Source organism: Protopterus annectens, chromosome 9.part0 (genome assembly GCF_019279795.1).
Source record: "Protopterus annectens isolate FY-2018-M chromosome 9.part0, PAN1.0, whole genome shotgun sequence".
NCBI classification, from domain to species: domain Eukaryota; kingdom Metazoa; phylum Chordata; order Ceratodontiformes; family Protopteridae; genus Protopterus; species Protopterus annectens.
In genome coordinates this window covers 1,837,110,725-1,837,133,370 of record NC_056743.1, presented here as the reverse complement: position 1 = coordinate 1,837,133,370, position 22,646 = coordinate 1,837,110,725, and the positions used below count along the sequence as shown (strand labels likewise).

The 22,646-nt window shown below is 43.5% G+C and overlaps 1 protein-coding gene across 1 annotated transcript in view; it reads right to left on the bottom strand.

The window, feature by feature from the left end:
- Window positions 1-2,689: 2,689 nt before the first annotated feature.
- LOC122812289 (F-box/LRR-repeat protein 12-like) overlaps window positions 2,690-22,646 on the bottom strand; it is a 71,082-nt gene continuing 51,125 nt past the window's right edge. Inside the window, exon 3 of the mRNA XM_044084691.1 lies at window positions 2,690-3,740. Coding sequence (XP_043940626.1) covers window positions 2,955-3,740 — 786 coding nt within the window. The 3' untranslated portion in view covers window positions 2,690-2,954. The remainder of the gene's footprint in view (window positions 3,741-22,646) is intronic.

The following is a 22,646-nucleotide window of genomic DNA, read 5'->3' as shown; positions in this document are numbered from 1 at the left end:
ACAGTGCATAACAAACCAAAGGAAAAAAGGCAAAGAGATAATGATTTGAAAACGGTTAACTTGTACCACAAAAGTAAAAGATGATGCATTTTCATCAATATATACAACTCACAATAATGAGACCACAGAGGAGTCAAAGCCTAAGTGCTGTGGACAGGAAACATACAAAATGGTTTCCATGCTCGAGCACATCATGGATGGAATCATGCTCAAAACACGCAAGGCTTAAGTATACATATAGTGAAAAAAGGCTGATGATCATGGAGAAGTACTAATATCAGGATACAATAATGGAGAAGTACTTCGGATAAACTACAGTGCACAGCAAAGACATTTCATTCAAAATACAGTTACACAAGTGTCCACTCAAAGAAGGAAAATCAAAATGAAACTAGAGCAGAGAATCCGTGATTTTCTGATATCTCAATTAACTTATTCTTTACACTGGTCTGTTCGAACGCTGACTCACTGGGTCACAAGAATAACCTCCTCACATTCATGTCTTACCACTTATGTTCTGCTCAGTCAGTCTATTGGTCTATTCTCATTTTTCACACAAATTATCCCTTATTAGCTTCATTCCATAATTTTAGGTTTAAGCGCCAATATTTCTTTAGAAAAGATATTACAATTTGTTCAATCTCGTGACTCCTTTCTCACAGTGCCTGCTCTGCCAAAGTTCCTACAGTGTCTACCTCAAGGAAATCTCATGCTGTTTAACAGACTACCTGGCAATGCAGGACAGTAACAAAACAACTGCGCTGTTAAGCACAGAAAAGAAGGTTATAGCTATGTTCCGCTAATGAACTCCATCTTGCATTCTTAAAATTGAGAGCTCCAGCTTTCACTTTCAAACTTGAATAAGCAGTTTTACCACACAGTGGTTTCAGGGGGCTCTGGAAAGAGGCACCTGTGCCTAACAGGCTTACCTGATTGAATAAAGGTAAAACAAAAATGATGCATCCCTTGCACAATGAGATTGCTCTTCACTATACAACATACACATTGTTGGAAAAAAAACACTGCAAAATGAAGTCCACAGCTGACTGCACTGCTCCATCAGATGGGACTCCCTTTTGGGTGCAAATGCCTCACCATGTATAGAGGGATAATCTACATGGTTTGCCACTCTTAACACACTAAGCTTTAATCCTGAAATAAAACAGTAACATGCTTTGCCATACAGAAAAAAAAATCTACACTTGTGCCTAATTATATAAAGAGTAGCAACATATTCTCCCATTGCTATCTGGCTGTTCTCCCAAACCATCTGCTTTTCTTAGGCTATGGCACTCTATAAAATGCACCTGCACATGTGCGCACACACTTGTGAGCACATGCACACTCACACAAGCTCATCAGCCATTAAGAAATGGCTCACAAAGATATTAAGTCACTCCCGACAATTGTGTGCTGTCCCATGAATCATGTCTGCCTTTGTTACTGCTCCAGTTCTTGACTTCTCTGACACTTCATGACACACTCACGACACACTCACTTTTACAACTTAATGTAATATTACTATATTTAAATTCTTACAAATTTCAGCAATCTTATCATTACTAAAACATGTACCATACCTGCTGTGAGCCGTAATAACAAGGCAGACAAGTCACAGCTCTTCGAAGCCTACAGACTTCAGACATGCACTGCTTGCTTCTATTATCATCGTCATGCAGGTACTCCTTTAACCTCTCCTTAAGTAAAGTTCCCAACAGTGTAGGCCTGCATGTTGCCAATTTCCTCTCTGCTTTCCTTTTTTTGAGCACAATAATTACACAGGTCTGTTCCTTTGCACTACAGGTAGACTACCAGGTGATGATGCCAGGCTTCATGCTTCACTTTTACAGCAGACAAAGGGTACCATTACTAAAGAATGTGCCAAATGCCAGGGCAGTGCACACCTTTAAATGGTAAAGTAGAGAGATTAATTAGAAGGGGACGCACATTGCAGAGAGAGACGGCCAGTATCTTACAGTCATTAGGTAGGGACAGATGCTTTGTAAATGACCTTTTACCTAAATTCCCTATCAAAGGAATGAAAAGGTGTCTAAAATGCATTTCAACCAATTTAAACAAATCTTCTTCAAGAGAAGCACCTCCCCCCATTCAACTAATATAACCAACAGCAGGATCAGTGCATTTTGGGGAAGGGCCTTATAAAAATCCCTACCTGATGCAACCCCTTCAATGAGCATGTTTTTCAGCCAAAGCTTAAAAAATAAATTATATATGTTTCAGTACCACTAAGTTGAAATCATGATATCACCTACTTTGTGCACAGGTAAAACTGCTTTATATGCAAAGCATTATGCACTGCTTTTGCTTACTGGTTTTGTTACCCAAGAAATTTTTTTTTACATTTTTTTTTAATGCAAATATAGTGCACCTAAGATGACAAAACTAAAGCAGTACAACTTTGAGGAGCAAACGTACATGCAGGCCAACATACGGAACAAATTAAGTCCAGGCATGGTTGCCTGGTACAAAGAGGTATAAAAAAAGAGAGTGCTCACTTGCTGCTGGAGAACTGAAAGCACAAATGCAGGGCAGAGTAAAATGCAGAACATTCATTCACCTACAAAGACCTGAAAGGCACAAAGTGGAATCTGCACCATAAAACTGGAAATGTACCTTTCAATCTGGACAAAAAAAAAAAAAAATTGTGGAATCTGCACAATAAAACTGGAAATGTACCTTTCAATCTGGACAAAAAAGAGAGAAAGACTGTGGAAGGTTCATCTCCCAAATGCCACAGATGAAGATTACAAGTACAAATATAGTCCGAGAATGCATTGAGGACCATCTCACCTAACCATGACCACCACTTAAATGTAAACATGGTATGCAGTAAGGTATAAGATGCTGACAGGAGGGTATCTGATTTTACAGCTGGCATCAAGCTACCTAGCTAATGTACACCATCTGATTCTGCAAACAACACTGCTCAGGGATCAACGGTTTGGCGGAATTAGTACTGTACATTTTGGGAGTGCTGCCCGAATTATCTGCAGTTCCTCAGAACTGAATGAGCTTCGTTGGAGGTCAAGGCTCAGCAGTGCTGGTAGTGTACTGCACAAAGAGACCAGTCTCTCATAGGAAAGATTTAAACAGTAGTCCAAACACAAGTAACATAATGTTTTATGACCAGAAAGACAAGACAGACTGTCGGGATACATAAACCGAAAGAAGGAAAGCTCCAGTACAAGGACCTTCTGAATATGCCCTAGAATTAATGAGAGAGAATCTTCTGTGACATTATAACCAGTCAATTTCAAATGAGTAACGTCTGACAATGCTGCTGCTGACATTTTAATTCCGTAATCTGTCACAGAGCACTTTCCAGAAATAATCAGTGTGCTTAGGCTCACACGACTACAGATGTGCACCAGGTGTTTATCAGAGAAATCCTTCATGTTTTTCACAATAAGATGATGTATTCTTGGCGGCTTAAAGGAGTCCTCTGGTATCCCAGTATCGCTAAACCAATCTGGGTGAAGTACGCAGAAACTAAGTTCTAGAGTTTCAAGAGATGGTGGGAGAATGCTGTAAGCAATACAATTAAGATCCATTGTTGAGATGCAAAGCTGTTTTAAATTCGGGCATCGTTGTTTAAGATTCATAAGCATATCTCTTGTTAACTCTTCCAGCTGAAGCTTCAACTGCCCCTCTAGTTGCAAATTCTTCAAATTATACCCCAGATATTGCTTCACTAATAGCCACAACCATTTAAAAGGCATCTGCAAGAAAACAAAAACAAATGGAAAATTTAAATTGCCAGCTCTGGGTACGAATCGATTGTATCACTCCACAACATAAAATTCACAAGTCAATTACTTCTTCCAAAATAAAACTGCAACTATCATGGCATACACTGGCTGTCACAACTACCCCTCCTTCTCCTGGTCTATAGAAACTCCCTTAAGAATATTACACCTTCTGCTAGATTCAACATACGCAGAGCCATGAAATAAAAAAAATTACACACACACACACACACACACACACACACACACACACACACACACACACACACACACTTCAGGGAGCGGTCTCAAAAATCTAACTAATTAAAGGGTCATCCAAGCTAAGAAAGTAAGCTGAACATAACAGTAGATGTTTTAAGATCCATTACCAGAATAACCTTAGATACATTGGCTATATCTTGCCGAGGATACAACAGCCTTCCAGCTTCCTGAGCTTAAGGGTACATTCCACATGCCCAAACCATCATCAGCTCAAGCACAGCTGCATAAAAAAAGAAGTTATGTACTCACCGTAATGTTCCATGTTTGTTGTCCAGTATCTTGCCTTCATTCTTGCTGGTTGTGTTTGGAGCCGATCCTCTGCTCCGACTCAGCCGCATACCAAAGCTCAAGAACATCTACTGGCTCGAGGCTACAACCTATCCCAGGATACCTAGAGGCTGTTCCCCAAATCTCATTTGAGAGACCACTCCCTAGAGTATGCTAACATGCAGAAAATTAATTTTTAGAAAATATATTGGTCATAAAAAGTAAAGAGGCAGGAAGGGAATCGGATCATATTTGTCAATTGTAAAATCCTCTAGATCCTCCAGGAAGGGGAATGGATGGTTGGGACGCAAGAATGAAGGCAAGATACTGGACAACAAACGTAGAACATTATGGTGAGTACTTAACTTCTTTATGTTATGTTGTCCTATCTCGCCTTAATTCATGCTGATAAGTCCCCAGCACCTTTTTCTTGGGTGGCTCAAGGGAATAAACTCTTCAGGAAAGAGTAACCAAAGGATGCCTGTTCCGGGAGGCCACATCTACTTTGTAATGAGAGATAAAGGTGCGAGTATTAACCCATGTAGCAGCAGCACAAATTAAATCCAATGGGAGTCTGGATTGAAAGGCAATGGAAGTAGACACCACTCTAGTTGAATGTCCTTTAACTTTCCTTGGTGATTCTTTATTATGAGAATTGCACACATAGATGATGGTCTCAGTAAGCCATTTGGACAAAGTAACTTTTGAGACTGCCATGCCTTTTTTATTTTCTGAATAGGAAACAACAACTGGTCTGTCTTTCTGAAATCTTTGGTCCTATGCAAGTAAAAACGCAACTGTCTATGCACATCCAGTTGGTGAAGCTTATATTCTGCCTTGTTGCCATAGCTAAGAAAAAAAAAAAACACAGGCAATTCTATACACTGGTTTAAACTCGCTTCAGAACAAACTTTTGGTAAGAAGGAAGGATTTGTGCTGACGGAAACTCTTATCTTTGTGGAAAATCAAATATGGTGGGTGGATAGACAAAGCTTGCAACTCTGAAAGTCTCCTAGCTGAAGTAACTGCTGTTAGAAAGACTGTTTTCCAAGATAAAAATTTTAGTGAACAGGACAATGCTGGTTCAAAGGGAGGAAGGATCAGGGATGATTATCTAAATTTATGTCCCATGGAGGAGGGGGTTCTCGTAAGGGTGGTCTTAATAGAAAAGTACCCCTGAGGAAGGCTTTGCATACTCTATGGGATATTACATTGGATCCAAGGTCTCCCACATGATAATTTGATATGGCAACTAATTGTACTCTTATAGCGGCCACCGCTGCCCCTTGATTAAAGACTTCTGTTAGAAATTCCAAAATTGCAGGTATAGGTGCTGTAAAGGGATGTGTTTTTTGTCCGCTCAACAAGAGACTCTCCTCCATTTGCTTGCATAAAGTTTTAGTCTTTTTATGCGTGGAAACCAGAATGTGGCATACCACAGGGGATAATTCTGGAAGCCTGGCTAAGATTGGAAGTGGAGTAACCAAGCTGTCAGCTTAAGGCTCTGAAGAGCAGGATGGAGCATTCCTTACTGATATGTCAGAAGATCCAGCACTGGGTCCAAGATCCACAGGCCCTCCTGAAGGTGGGGCCAAAGGAATGGGAACCATGTCTGACGAGGCCAGTAAAGAGCAATGAGAATTCAACGACCTGGCTTTCTGAATCACCTTCGGAATAAATGGAAATGGAGGAAAAGCATAAAGAAGTCACGGGGGCCAATCGTGGATGAGTACATCCCTCGGTGACTCTCCCGGAGGGGAAATGAGGGCAAAGTAGTTGCTGCATTTGGCATTGAATGGAGTGGTAAAAAGGTTGCAGCAAGGCTGGCCCCACTTGTGAAAGATTTGATTCACAACTTTCTGATTCTTGGACCACTCGTGAGGCATGAGAATTGCTCTGCTTAGCCTGTCTGCTATTATGTTGGATTTCCCCAGGATGTGCTTTGCCGTCAGAAAGTGATGAGAAGAAACTGTCCATTGCCAAACTCTCTGGGCCTCTTGACATAGGGGATAGGATCTGATTCCCCCCCTGTTTGTTGATGTACCATACCACCGACATATTGTCTGTCTGAATTGCAATAGTCCCCACGGGAAGAGAGTTCTGAAAAGCATGCAACGCCAGAAACACTGCCCTCATCTCTAGGACACTGATGTGCAAATGGCACTAGTGATCTTTCCACACCCCTTGGACAGTCTATCCCAGATAATGCCCCCACCAATATGGAACGTGTCCGTGGTTACTGTAGCGACAGGTTGGGGAAGTACAAACGGTCTGCCCATCGTTACCTGAGTGGACTGAAGCCCCCATAGTAGGTCCCTCTTGCAGGAATCTGTAATGAGAATCTTGTGAGACATGGGTAACTCCTGTATGGACCATTGAGTGAAGAGTAGCCACTGTAATATCTGCATGTGTAGTCGTACCAGTGGAACTAGTGTTATCACCACTGCTACTGAGCCTAAGACCTTCAGGATGAATTTTGCTTGTACTTTGAGTAGGATAGATACTTGACTGGGTAGCATTTGTATTCTCTCTCATGGCAATTTTGCTACCATGTCATTTGTGTTTAATTCTGTACCTATAAAGATAATACCCTGTAATGGCAACAAGGCAGATTTTTCTGTATTTACAGTAATGCCTAGATTGGAGCAGAGATGGATGGTGGCGTCCCTCGTTCCGATTAGTAGGTGCTTGGTGGTGGCAGTCAGGAGCCAGTCATCTAAATATTGAAACACCTGGAATCCTTGACGTCTCAGCTGAGCTGCGACTACTGCCATGCATTTGGTAAATGCTCTGGGGGCTGTAGTGAGACCAAAGGGCAGAGCTATGAACTGATAATGACTGGCTCCCAGCCGGAAGTGTAGAAGTCTTCTGGAGCGCCTGTCCATCTTTATGTGGTAGTACGCATCCTGTAGATCTAAAGAGCACATCCAATTGTCTTGTCCTAGAAAGGGGAGTATAGACTGCAGTGTTGCCATCTGGAATTTTGCTTTCTTTACTGACTTGTTTAGTCTGCTGAGATCCAATATTGGTCTCCAGTCACCTGTCTTTTTTGGAACTAAAGAACCTTGAGTAAATTCCAGATCCGATATGGTCTGCGGGGACTTCTTGGATGACTCTTTCTAGCAACCTTTGAATTTCTAGGGTTGCTTGATCCCTTTGACCGGGTGGAATGTCTGGGATAGACTTTGACGGACGAGGTGGACAGTGGAAAGGAATGCTGTATCCCCTGGATATAATGGACTGTACTCGTTTGTCTTGAGTCAATTGTTGCCAGGCTTCTGGGCACAGTGATAGTCTTCCCCTGACTGCCTCCAAAGGTGGACAGTCGGGCCTCCTTTCAGGAGCGCTGGAAGGGCCGACTGGAGAGTGCATCTCTGTCGCTCTGGTTTTGCGTACCCCCTCTGCTGCGTGGACGGCATCTTCCATTGTTATTCCCCAGTCTTCCCCTGGGGGGGGGGGGGGGACCACGAGTGACTGAAAAGGTTCCTTTGGAATTCCGGAATCACATTTTTCCACTCTTTTGACCTTTAGGATAAGGTCTGGTGGGGTGGAAAAACGTACTCCGACGGCAGAGTCTTGCCATTTTGTTGGGTCCTGGTGAGTCTCTTACTTTCAGCCTGAACAAGGATGAGCCATCAAAAGGGGTGTCAATAAAGGAAGATCTGAAGGGTTCAGCAAACTCACAAAGGTGCATCCAGGAATGCCTCCTAAGAGCTATTCTTGTGCCTGCTGCCCTGCTCACTCCATCGGCTGCGTAGGAAATGAGACGCATGGAGGACTTTGTAATCAAGGTTAAGGTCGCAAGCTGGGAATTCATCTGATCTGATAAACCCTAGGCCATAGCACCTTGTAGGGCATCTCCTAGCTCTTTAAGGAGATCCCTCTGAAGTCGGGTGAAATATAAGTAATTCAGCAACTGTAGGGTAAAGGCTGCTGAGGAGGACATACGCTTCCCATATTTGTCCATCGTATGAGACTCCTTGTTCAGTGGATGGATAGATGCAGAATTTCAGCTAACTCCTTCTTTGTGGCCGCTGCCACCATCATCACATCTACTGGAACTCCCTTTGTTAAGTATGGTCTATCCTCTGGGGCCCTAATGAATTTATTTGGCCTCCTCAGAACAGGGTCCACCGACTCCGGGGAGTCCCACGCCTTTTGACTCAACACCCAGGAGTGGGACGAAGGGCTGAGGACACCCAAGAGGTGGAGGGGTGACAGTCAAATGTTACCTCTGCTTAAGGATCTCTAGGATGTCTGAAAAAGAGAGCCTCAGAGGGCGACCATGGGGATCCTTCCGAATCCTAAGTCTGTATCAGAAGTGACATACTCAGGGGAGTCTCTTACACGGTCTCTTCCAAGGGACCTCCTCAGGGGGATGTTCTGGTAAGGTGTCTGAAGAGGGGGTGCCACCCATTGGGGTTTCCTGGGCACAGTTTCTACTCTGGGGCTGGTGGCGGGATGATGAAGCAGTAGTCGCTGGGCCTTTAAGGGAAAGAGTGTCTGGAGCCAAAGATGGAGCAGACTCAGTGGAGAGCACACCCCTCATCACCTCGAAGGCACCGCGATCCTGGACCGAGAGAGACTCCAATCATAAGTGACTGGGAGATCTCCCCATCACAGAGGAGGGTGGCTCCATCAGAGGCTGATGTGGACGCTGAACTCACCTGTGCCGAAGTGCCAAGGGGGAAGACTCTGTTCCGACAAGGGTCCGACTCGATTCCCCCCCCCCTGGAGCCAACCAGGGAGTGTCAGCTCCCAAATCCCCCGATTGAAGACAGCATCAACGAGATTGAAGCAGACGGAGCAGAGATATCATGGGTGGTTACTGGCTTCACCAATTCCAGCACAATGACTTCCTAACACACTGGCTCCGAACTCGTCTGAGTTGGAGGAGGAAGAGATGACACCTGAGGTACAGTGATCAGCTCCATGATCCAATGGGCTGGGCTCACAGGAATTTGTGCCAGGGCCCGAGTCGGCAGCAACCTCTTCACTACCCACTCCACGTCATCATCCGATAAACTTCTGGGGGACCGAGAGGAATTGGTCGAGGACCTGTGACTACCTGCCACAGATTGTAGTAATGGAATCTGACGCACTGATCGTACTGGATCCAATAACAGTGACAGACTCCTTTTTCGGCTTCACAATGGTTCCGAGGACTCAGATGAAACCGAGGGAGGGCCAGGTTTGTTGGAAATGATAACGTTCGGCTCTGAAGATACTTGTTCCTTATGACTACTTGACAGCTCAGACACCGGAGCCGATGAAGCTTTTTTGTCTTGTCCGATTTTGAGGCCTGATTACCTTCTTCAAAAGGGCCTTTCAATAAAGCTCTTAATGTGAGTTTATTTTTTCTTTCCTGTGGGACCCTCGCACTAAACCCATGACAAATGGAGCAAGAATCCTGCAGGTGGACTACTCCTAAACAATATACACCACTTGTGTGTCCGTCCATTTTCTGGGTGCATGAATCGCACTTTTTAAACCCAGATTGTCTCGATTCCTTAGTAGGTTCTTTAGACATTGTAAAGGATACCAAAGGAAAATCAACTACCAGCAACAACAATAAGAACAGTAACAATAACAGCACTGAAGCAAAAGGTTAAGGAGAGTTTTTTTTTTGTTTTAATTAGGAGAGAAAGAATGGGTGGAGGAGAAGTCTCCAAGTTAAACGACAGTCTCCTCCAACTTAAAAACAGAGACTCCTTAAGGAAAGGAAAAGCAGCCTTGTAAGAAAAAATGGGTTAAAGAGAAAGAATCCCCTAACTTAAAATGGATTCTTTAAGGGGATAGAAGAAGAAAAAGGGCCCTAAAGAGAACAGCTGAAGAACACACCCAAGTAATAAAACACCACATGAGCACACTACTTGTAAGGGAAGATATTATTAGTTTTTGTCAAAGATATACAGAAAATATATGATAAAAGCAATTACTAGCCTGAGACAGCAAAGACATTCCCGATGCTTCAAGCAGCAAACGAGATCTGGGGAACAGCCGCTAGGTATTCTGGGATAGGTTGCAGCCTTGAGCCAGTAGAAGTTCTCGAGCTTTGGTATATGGCAGAGTCGGAGCCAAGGATCGGCTCCGAACTATACCAGCAAGAATAAAAGCTAGATAGGACAACATAACATTCAGTGGTTTGGGTGTGTTCTGAAACCCTTCTAGCTGAAGTGACTGCCAAAAGAAAAGCTGCCTTCCAAGAAATAAATTTTATATCCGCAGTAGCTGCTGGTTCAAAAGGAGGCAGGGGGAGTTTTTCCAGCACAAAATTGAGGTCCCATGCAGGAGTTGGTGCGTTCTCCTGGGAGGCCTTAAATTTTTGGCCCCTCTGAGGTACTGTTATAGCAGTGGATGAGAAAAGGGGGGAGGCTCTGTGTTGTAATGAGCTAAAATGGCAGAGGCATGGATTTTTACTGAAGAAAAAGATAGGCCCTTGTCAAGCATCTCAGTTAAGTATTATAAAATCTGAGGAATATTGGGCTTTGCTGCGTCTATTCCTTGTGCCTGGTTCCAAACACAGAATCTCTTCCATTTATCAGCATAAGATTTTCTAGTACTAGGCCTTCTGGCTTCCAAAATGACATCCATCACAGGTTTACTGAGAGATGTGGTTGGTAAAATTAGTGGATTAGCCATGCTGCAAGATTCAGAGTTTGGAGATGAGTGTGCAGAATCTGATAGTTCTGCAGAGACAATAGGTGAGGTGTTTGAGGCAAGTACCACGGAGGAAGGTGAGACATATTCCTTAGAAGCAGGTACCAGTGCTGGCGAGGCCAGTCCGGAGCAATTAGAATCATTTTTGGTTTTTCCTGTCTGACTTTTAGTAAGACCTTGGAGAGTAGAGGCAGAGAGGGAAAGGCATAGATTGATAGGTTTTTCCAGCTGAAGGACAGAGCATCCACTTTCCATGCTTTTATGTGATGAATTCTTGAGCAGAATTTGTCCAACTGATAGATTTGCCTCTCCCCAAAACTATGTCTGGGCTTCCCCATTTCTGTGTTAACATGCTGAAGATTTGTGGATCCAGTTTCCATTTGTGCGGGTCCATAAGATTTCTGCTTAGGTCGTCTGCCAGAGTACTTAGATGTATTTTGCAAGTCAAGGCTGTGTTCTACAAGGCCATGGCTAGTCTACAAAGGGGGAAGGAATGGGTACCCCCCTTATGTACCACATAACTGTGGTGTTGTCCGTCTTTATCAGTAGTTTTCCTGGATAAAGTAAGTCCTTGAAGCTGTCACAGCATTCTGAACAGCTAGCATTTCTTTCTGGTTGATATGTAGATACATTTGGTTTGGGGTCCATTTGCCCTGAATGCATCTCCCTGCCAGGTGGGCCCCCCAAGCATAGTCTTGATGAGTCTGTAGTTAGGGAATGGGTGGCAGGGGGCAGAGTAAATGACAGTCCCTTGTTTTGGTGACATGTCTGCCCACCAAAGAAACTCCTGTTGCAGCCAGGGAATGAGAGGAATCATTGTTTCCAGGCTGTGACAATGTTGACTCCCATAAGCTTTTTAGGCACCACTGAAGTTTCCTCATATGCAGTCGCACATATGGAATTAGTACAATGCAGGATGCCATGAACTCCAAAGCCTACAGAATTTGTCTTGCAGATAACTGGGTTGTTGTCATTTGTTTGACGTATGTTGTCAACTGCATGTGTTTGTCTGGCGTGAGGTAGGCCATCTAGGCAGTTGTATTCAAGCTTGCACCCAGGAATGTATTTATTTGAGAGGGTACCAGTTGCGATTTCTTTTCGTTTATGGTGTACCCTAGGGCATGCTAGAAGTCTTTTTACAAACGCCAGATGTTGAAGAAGAGTGTCCTTGTCCTCTGCCTGAATGAGACAATTGTCTTCTTTGTCTGCAGAATGCAATTACTTACTGGTGCCAGGCACTTTGTAAAGACCCTGGGCACAGTAGATAAGCCAAAGGGCAGTGCAGAGAATTGGTAATGCAAAAAGCGGAGGTATCTTCTGCAGGATTCCCTTACTGGGATATGCAGGTATGCCTCTTTTAAGTCTAGAGTTACCAACCAGGCATTCTTGCCTAGTATAGGCAGTAGCTGTTGTAAAAAGTCAGCATTTTGAATTTTGGAATGTCCAGGAACGTGTTCAGAATTGATAAGTCCAGTATTGGACGCTACGGATTTGTCTTTTCTGGGTACCAGGAAAAGTCTTGAATAAAATCCTTGTCCTTTTTCCTTTTCTGGTACCGGTTGAATAGCCCCCATATCCATGAGGGACATGACTTGTTTCTGGGCCTCTGCTCACTGGTTTTGTGGCAGATCTGGCCATCCGTTTTGAAATTGGCAAAGTGTGGAAATGAAATCTGTACCCCTGTCATACTATGTTTAATACCCACTTGTCCTGGGTAATTAACTGCCAATTTTTGAGCATGAAGTGCTAGTCGTCCCCCCCCCCCCCCCAAGGGGGCTGCCAAAAGATAAGTGCTTGGAGATGGTAGAGAAAGTCATTGAGACTGCTTACTGTAGGGTTGTGCTTTGTTACCTCCAGATTTGGAGGTGGAGGCACACCACTGCTTTGACCTGTAAGATCCTTGTGATTGATATCTGGAGCCTTTGGGGCACCTGGGTTTGCCCAGAGTGGCTCTGTTGGACACAGGAAAGGACCAATTCTTAGTAGGCCAGTGCCTACTGAACCTGGGTGGCGCACTTGCAAGAAATCTTTTACAGTTTGCATAGATTTAGCTTTGTCTTCCATTTTCTTTAAAACCTCTTCTGCCTTATTACCAAAGAGTATCATGCTGTAAAGGGGCATCCAACAATTTAGCTTTAAATTGATCAGGCAGATTTTGCTCCTTGAGCCAGGCATACCTTCTCATCACAGACCAGTTATGGCGGCCCTGCAAGAGGCCTCCAAGGAATCAAAACCACATTGCAAAGTATGCTTTCCAACTTGTTCTGCTGAATGCAATAAATCTTGTAACTCTCTATTTTCCACACAATCAGAAATCAACTTCAGTTTCTGTTTCAGTAAGCCCATAACTTGCTGTTGATATTTAAGCATATGAACCTGGCAGTTTAAAGCCAAGGCTGCCGACATATAAACCTTCTTACCCTATCTATCCAGCACCCTGGAATCTCTATCAGAAGGGGTAGGATTTTTGGCTGTAGAAGCCTTAACACACTTGGGACCCTGAGAAATAGTCTCAGGATCAGCCTCAGGATTTTTGAAAAGAAATTTGTGGGAGTCAGGAACCCTGTAATATCTATCTGGCTTACTAGGAGCCGGAGGCAGGGAATCAGGAGCCATGCTAGATTCAGAGAACACATCATCAACAATGTTTAATACAGGAGGTATTGCCAAAGGCCTATGCCGAGGAAAAAGAAAATGCCCAAGCCTCTTTTTGATTCAGAGAAGTCCTGACTCTCCCAGTGAAAATGTTCCCTTAAAGTATGCAAAGTCTCCCCAAAAGAGTAATCCGCAGGAGGAGATGCAGATGGGATGGATTCCTCTGCATCAGAATCCTCATAAGGTGGAATAGAAAATTCCTGATCAGAAGAAATGGAAACCTTATCTGAAGAGTCATAATCAGTGCCTTGCCTAGGTCTTTTAGGGGGGGGGGGTTGGGAATCCCTGATCAAGGTAATTAAATCCTCAGCCATTTTGATCATTTGTTTTTTAGGCATAGGGGCCTGAGCACGTGGCTCATGCATCGGATTTTTTAGACACAGAAGTCGGTTTTGACCTTGTTTTTGTTGGTGTCGGTTTAATATAAAAGAGGCCTGAAAACACCCTCAGAAGCCGGTGCCTGCTCAGCAGCTCTGCACCCACCCAAGGGAGAGACATCCGCAGGTTCAATACTTTGCGAATCTTGCGGCATACTGGACTCAGAATGGGTCTCGGTAGAGGCCTGCGACTCAAAAGTAGTGGGTATCAGGGGCTGCGAAAGCGCCTCACTGAGTACTGGTGACTGGCTTAGGAGAAGCTTCGTCATCAGTTTTGAACCTCGACGGTCTCTGTCTTTTTCCTTGCATTTTTTGTGAACTCCAATAGTCAGATTGCTAACAATCAGGGTAGTTCAATCTAGAACCAAAATATTTAGAAACAAAAATATTCCGAAGCTTAATAGTGCATTGGTTAAATTTAGTACAAAACCAACAGCAAGGAACATTGTGATCAGGGCATAGGCAAGGAATACAGTATAAATGAAAATCCTTATGAGGTATTTGCTTCCCACAAGTAATGCAATTATTAACTTTTACTGACATCGGTAAGGAGCAAGAAAAAGTTTCCCCAACGGGGCACTTGGCTTTAGTTTGAAGACTTTGGTTCTGAAACTCGAAAACGAAAATTTCAGGAGATGGCCGACCAGCACTTGCTAACTGTTTCTGCTTCGGGCACCGTGCGGCAAGAAAGACTGATTAAAATGGCGCTGGCTGCATGTTTTATACCCCTGATGACCTGACGTCATAGAAGAGGAGACAGCAACCGACGCAGGACCCAAGACTTTGTTATTCAGGCCGACTGAGGGCAACCTGCCAGAAGATTATCCAAATGTAATGACTGCAACAGTGAAACACGAAGAACATCTGACTAGAGTTTCTGAAGGTTTTAGTTCTGTTAACATCAGGTTGTTGTCTGTGGATATAATATCCAAGTTGTCTGTGGACTTCCCAGAGTATGAAAAATCCTCTCCCCCTTATTTCTAGGTTCTGGAAAAGGACAGGAAGAAAAACAGCTTGGCTCAAAGTAAACTCTAATACACCACTTCAGGCATAAAAGATTAGTTCTTAAGAAAAGAATATCTTTGGTCAACCTTATTTCATTTTTCCACAACCACGAGAGTGCAACTCTTCATGCAGAAGTCAGAGCAATCAGTACAAACTGTTTTTTCCAGGTTCTGAACCTCAAATCATCCTAAATGGGCTGGTCCAAATGGAGCAAAAATTAATTTTTCCAAAACAAAAATTGGGTACTTGCGTATTATCGTAACCAGATTATGGTGGTAGTACTGGTTGCTTCCTGATATTGAAATCAGGCTGTTGATGTTGTAATGAAGTTATGCAATCTGTTTTCTTTCACACCTAGGGTTGTTTTACTTCATTCATTTTCCATACTAAGCATGTGGACATAGCTAACCTGTTAGCTGACAGCTTCTGTGAAAACATCACTCCCCTGTCCCCGCCACACATACCCTATGACATCCCTACCGCCTGTCCTCTACCTTGCATCGCTAAAGAGCAGGTCATAAAATGCTCCAAGGCCAAAAACACAGCATCTATGAGACCTGATAACACCCCAGGTTGCATCCTACATGGGCTCAAACAAGAATTAGCAACAACACTGGGTACTCTTTTCAATCATAGTTTAAGCACTGGCTTTATCCAGGCTGAATGGAAAACAGCCACCATTATCCCCTTGCACAAAGGCGGTGCTTCCACTGACCCTGAAACTATAAACCTATTAGCCCAACTAGCCTTTAAGCCCATGGACCAAATCATTATGGACCTTCCCAAATACATGACCCTACTCAGTTTAGATTTGTCAAAGGGAGATCATGCCTGTCAGACCTGGTGGACTTCATTGAGACAGTCACCAAGGTCCTGGATGAGGGGAAATCTGTGCATACAACCTACCTAGACTTAGCAAAGGCTTTTGACATGATCCCCCACTTGGGCATCATTAACAAAATCACCCAGCTAGCCAACCTTATAGCGTTAGATGGGTTGCTAACTGGTTCACTGCAGTCAAAACAGGGGAATCCACCTCCAATAGCAGACATGTAACCAGTGGTATTCCAGAAGGATCAGTCCTGGGACCTCTACTGTTTGGAATCTATTCCCCCAAAGTACAAGCTAAAACTAGTGGCAGAGCAGTGGTGCAGCGGTCAACATTGTCACCTCACAGCATGAAGTTCACTGGTTCAGTTCTTGGCTGGGATGCCTTCTGTGTGGAATCTGCATGTCCTCCCAACGTTTCCTCCAGGTACTCCGGTTTCCTCTCACATTCCAAAGACACATGTCTGCAGCCTTTCTCTCTAGGCCTCTGCTGAAAATAGACTATATCCTAGTCGGACTTTCCCAGTCAACAAATGCTAAATAAAATATAGATATAAATAAATATGGTCTGGCTGACAAAGTTTGCTGATGACTGCAAACTTGGAGTGGTCACAGAATCTCCAGATGAGAACATCCTACAAAAGGGTCTTACACAAACAAATGATTGGTACCAAAGTCATGGCCTTAAGCTCAAAGCAAAAGAAATGTATTATCATCCATTTCAGTAAGTGCGAAGTTCCTGCTAACTGCCACATCAATAACAATACCCTAAGTATGCACTCACTGGCAACAGACCTGGGCACACACGTCTGACAGCAATCTTTGATCACCATGTCTCTATAGTGGTTAAGAAGGGTATTCGACATTGCTCATCTCATAACTTAAGAGACTGCATCCAGAAAAAAAAGAAATAACCTCTCTGTACTCTTCCCTAATCATACCAATAACTGATTGCAATGCCTCTTTTGGTATGTACCTTTACAAGCACCTGCAGCAATCGGAGAGACGATAAAAGTTCCTCAAGAAAATGACAAGGTATTCAGCATCTGTTCCATGTGATCATCTGAAATCACTGTCACTTTCTTCTGTTTCATACTCAAGAGGTGATATATGCCTTGCATACAAAGGCAATCATTGACCCTGCTTTATTGGGAATGCTGCACATCCACAAGTCAAATGGTACATGGGTTACTCGCCCTTAACCTGCTATGTGAAATCAATAGAACCTTTGATGGAAAAAAACGCTGTCTGGCAACAATAAAGGCTGTCCTCCACGTATAATACCAAGGAAAGAGCAACACTGAATGAATAATTAAGACAATTTAATATTAAAAACTTCACAAAACAAAAGTCACGAAACAGATTTAGCATCTCATACATGAGATAAAAGCGCGCTAAATCTGTTTTGTGACATTTGTTTTGTGAAGTTTTTAATATTAAATTGTCTTAATTATTCGTTCAGTGTTGCTCGTTCCTTGGTATTATACAAGTGGAGGACAGCCTTTGTTGTTACCAGACAGCATTTTTTTTGCATCAAAAGTGTTGGTTGTCTACGGGTTGCTGCTATTTTACATTAATAGAACCTGCTAGAGGGACAGATTTGTCTCTCAGAAGTTACCACACCTTTGGATCAGACTCCCACTTCATGGAAAACACAGCACCTCATTGGCCCACTTCAAACACATGGACAGCTGGATGGGTAACAGTAAATGTATCCTGGGGGTTCCACCTGTGTCCCTCTTGGACTGGGGCAACTGGTGCTGATCATGGAAATAAGGGTAGAACTTGGGCTAGACTTCCAAGGACTGTACGGGCATTAGCCTAGTATTCTAAGATTCTATAAGGGTCAATGTTGGTCCTCATCAGCTCGTCTATCTCAACCTTTTGCTCTATTGGATTAATGTGAACTTGGAGGGTTAACCAATGCTTCAGGTGCCCTTCCAAGCCACCACAGCTATCTTGCACAGAAGGCGGGACCTAGTGCCCCAGTTTGCGAATCACCATGGTGTGGTCTGCAACCACCTGCAGAGGTCCCGGGGAGCACAGATGAACAGATTCTAGAACATGGATTACAGCTAACATCTCTGACATGCCTCATCCCTGCAAGTAAACAGCACATCTATTATCAAATTCTAATCAAATGTCAAGAAGCACAGAATGACAAGGTAGAAGAACTGACAGACAAGTAATTAAGCCTCAATGTGGTTTAAATCTGGTTAGAATGATGGCATTAAGGGTCTCAGGCGTCAGAAATAAAGGAGCAAAACAATAGGGCAGATTTCACCGGACAAGTGAAAATGCTAAGTGGGAGACCAGGGAAAAGCAGTTATTTGCAACAAGGTTCTGGAAGAAGATGCAAGCAGCTGTGTTCAAAAGGCAGTCTTCTCAGAATAATTAGGAAAGGCAACAACAACGGGTCACAGCAGGATGGGAAAGGAGTTGTGTGAAAACAAAAAGACCGTGTACATTAGGATTGTGGATGCATATGCATACGTTCAACAGAACTGGACAATGGGTGTGATTTTAAATACAGTAGTGAAAGCGAGAAACTGCATTAGTACTGGTTAAGCAAAAGCCATGGGTTCAATAAATTGTGTACCTTTATTCCCTTGCATACAGCAATGGCATGTGTGTTATAAGGACTCCGTTTAAGCAAAAGGGATTGTTAAAGACACCAGAAATACCTAAACAAAGTCAGTGAAATACAGACAATGAACTGCATAATCACAAAGTAAATGACCGTGTAGCATACTTTGTTAGGGACAATGATGCTGCAGGAATACAGACAGGGCTTGCTCATGTACCTCAAACGTTGTGGAAATTAGCAGCTGATGGTTAAGGTACACCAATCAGAAATGTGCTGTTCGGTAACACAGCTCACAGTATTACTTTTCATTCCATGCACACACAGTAGCAAGGTAAAGTGCATGTAGGTCGGGGGCTTGTACCACAGTCTCCTCCTCTAGCTGCAGACATTACTTCATATTCGTTACTACTTCCACTGCTTGTGTTGCTCACAATGCCGGCAGTTTTTTAAATGTCCTTTCACTGTGTTGGGTACAAAGACAGCTGGATTCACATCGTCAGAGTGACAAATCTTCCACAGACAGAGAGAGGGAGAGGGTTAATCAAAAATTGCTGCAAGAACTTTTAGCATCCGCCCAATCACCCCCATGTGGGAGGATACCCCCCCCAAACTTTTACATACCTACTCCAAGGTCAAACACTGGAAAAAAACTCCACGGGTGGTGAAAATTTTCATAGAAACATTACATGGATGACTGGCACTTAAAACAACAGCCAACTGATTGTCATTAGGTCCATTAATCAAATACATGCAACCTCACAAAAGGCAGCTCTCACCAGATGAATTTAACCTATTTCAATTACTGACTACTGTTGGAGCATGGTCAGTTGCATGTGTCCTCTTGCTACCCTACCTGAAAAGGTGTTACCTACCAGCATCTGACCAGAATTAGAACTGCTGGTTGATGTCACTTACTTTCTCCAAAGATGGCTCAGATCTACCTTTGGGTGCCACCTCCTAGTTCCTGACAAATATCAGTAAAGCTCATGGATACTGTAACACAACCTGAACTACATCAGAACTAGAACTAATTGTGGATGTAATTTGCCTGTATGTTAGCTTCTTGGAGGCCACTCAATGTCATCTTAATGTACAGTGGATAAAAACAAAAAAGTGTACACACCCTTGTTAAAATGCCAGGTTTTTACGATATAAAAAAATGACACCACAATAAATCATTTCAAAACTTTTCCCACCTGTAATGTGACCTATAACCTGTACAATTATTCAACTGAAAAAAGTCTGTTAGGGGAAAAAATATAAAAAATAAAAAACATACAAAGTATTAGTTTAAGGGTGAGCACACTTATGCAACCTCACCTATCTGCACCCAAGATGAAATCAGAGCCCCAGTGAAGGTCTTAACACAGGTTCATAAGCAGTAGATCCTGGTAGCCTCTGCAAGATATACCTGTCCCGCAAAATATTCTGTTAAATGTTACAGGATAAGGTGTTTATATTCCATAGACAGACTATTTCTGTGCCATTTGACTTGCTGATGTGCAGTAAATCCATCAGTAATGGGTCAGAGGATGCCTTGTATGCCAGACACAGGTCACTTCTTAGCAGTCTGTAGGGCACAGAGTACAATGACAAGGATACAAGTTGGTCTATGTAGGACATGCTATTTAGGCCTATTACCCTTTATCTCTGTGGGCTTTCCAGTTGTTGCATTTGTCTGGACTGATACATGCTAAAGAGATCATTATACTGAATGATGGCCTAATGAGGCCCTTCACCTCCACCTCCCAAATCTAGTTAGCTGTGGTAATCTATCATAAACCTAAGACTGCCCTCTAAAGTGCAAAGTGTGTGCAAACAGGAAGGATATTGTGGTTTCACATGTTTCTCTTGTGGGTCTAGCCTATTTGTTATGTTTACTATTACACTGCTTAGGTGTACATAGATGCAAATATACAAATGATGTAACAGTACCTGTGGGCCTAATCACTCCAGAATGGAACAGAATGTGACAACTAGGGCCGAGAGAGAGACGCAATACATCTCTGTCACACTTTCATGGTGTATCACAATGTCACAACCATACCGTACTGTGTGTACAAGGCCAAATGGTGGCACACTGCTTATCATTCAACAATGGCCTTGTTCTTCTTGACATACAAACTGTTCAACCTTTGACAATGCTCAACTATTTCTTATCTCAATTAGCTCACAAACAGTGTTATACTCTCAAAAACAACAGTGCAGCAGCAATGGATTCACAGTTTTCTGTCTGGTAGATCTAGAATACTATCACTCATCATACAAGACCTCAGCACACACTCCTTTCTTCAGTGATGCCTTTAAAGCAGTACTCCAGATGGGACACTTCCTGACATATTCAACGGTTCATAGGTTTACGGTTCATAGGTTTACACTAGGCTATCTGCCCTAAGGCATTTATAAGCCTAGCCCAAAGTTTTGTGGCTTACGCCACCCCTTATATGAAAAAATACTGTACCCATAAGTTTGTTGTGCCTCTGTCCAGCAGTGACACAGAGAGAATTCCCGGGGTAAACCTACGATCTCCCATACACAGGTCAAGATTTCTCTTGAACACAGCCAGCGAGGTGCTCTGCCTCACATGGACTGGGATTTTATTCCACAGCATAGGGAGTCTCTGAGTGATAAATCTATCCCTCCAGCACGTCCTATTTATATCCATGCTAAGGTTTAAGTCGCTTGCTCTACTGGTTTTGGTGGATTTGGATTTTTTGAGGTGGAGCATATCCATTAATTTCGGGTTGGACATGGCCTTGTATGTCAGGTACATGTCACCTCTGAGCAGACAGTATGTGACTGAATAGAGCTGGAGTTTCTTCAATCTGGCAGTATATGACAGATTTTGGAGTCCCTTTATCCTTTTGGTGAGGAACTTTTGGGGTCTCTCCAATTGCTGCAGATGTCGGGTGAGATACATCCCGAATGGGGCATTGTACTCGATCATTGGTCTGATAAGTGAAGAGTACAGGGGAACAATGACCTCACTAGATCTGGATGTGAATCCCTTCATGATCAGGTGGGCAATGTAGAAGGTCTTTCTAACCACTTTAGCAACGTGAGTGTCAAAAGAAAGGCCACTAGTGGATTGCCACCTATATGGTAGCTTGGGGTTACCTTGTTTTTCCCGAAGGGTATGACTATACATTTTTTGGCGTTTAACTTCAGGCCATGGCTCTGGCACCAGCTATCTGTTTCCATGAGTCCCTTCTGAAGGATATCCGTGTCCGATGCACTTTCCACTATGGCGCCCAGTTTGCAGTCATCTGCAAACGTTGTCAGCCAAAGTCCTCCCATGTTGGCCTGTACTTCTGAGAAGTAGATGCCGAACAATAGGGAGCCAAGGACCGAGCCCTGTGGGACACCACTTGTGACCGGCTTGGAGTCTGACATAGCGCCAGCAACTCTAATCCTGTGGGTTCTGTCCTTAAGCCAGTTTGCAACCCATCTTGTGACATATGGGTTTACATTTAAGCTGGTAAGTTTTTCTACAATACCCGAGTGGGGTATTGTGTCGAAAGCCTTTGCAAGGTCAAGGTAGGCTGTATGGACTGCCTTTCCCTCATCAATGGCCTTGGTGACTGTTTCGAAGAAGTTGACCAAGTTCAAAAGGCATGATCTGCCCTTGACGAAGCCAAACTGGGTCGGGTCCAATGTCTGCAAGTCCCCTATATCTTTGTTTATGAGCTCCATTATGATCCTCTCCATAGCTTTGCAGACTAGACTTGTTAAGCTTATGGGGCGGTAATTACCACGGTCCGTAGAGGCACCGCCTTTGTGGAGTGGGACCACAGTTGCCATACGCCACTCCTTGGGCATGTATCCTGTGGTAAGGCTGAGATTAAACAGCTGCCTTATATGCAGGTTTAATTCCTCATTTAGCTCGTGTAGCACACAGCCGGGGACACCATCCGGTCCCATTGATGCTGTGTTTTTAGCTTTAGAGAGAGCAGCTTTCACCTGCGCATTTGAGATGTCTGGGAGGCTACACTCTGCTGGGATAGTTCTCTCTCCTTTAGGGGGGGAGAGGGGGGTGAAGTTTGCACTGAACCTGTCTGCCAGTATGTTGGCAATGTCGGTGGGTTCAGTGATTTTTGTATCATTTTGGACTAATTCTGAGCATATCTGGGAGTTTCCACCCAGGTTCCTAACATAGCTGAAAAAGGCCTTATGATTGTCCTTTGAATCCATGGCAATTTTTCTCTCAAAATTGGCCTTAGTTGATTTTATGAGTGCTCG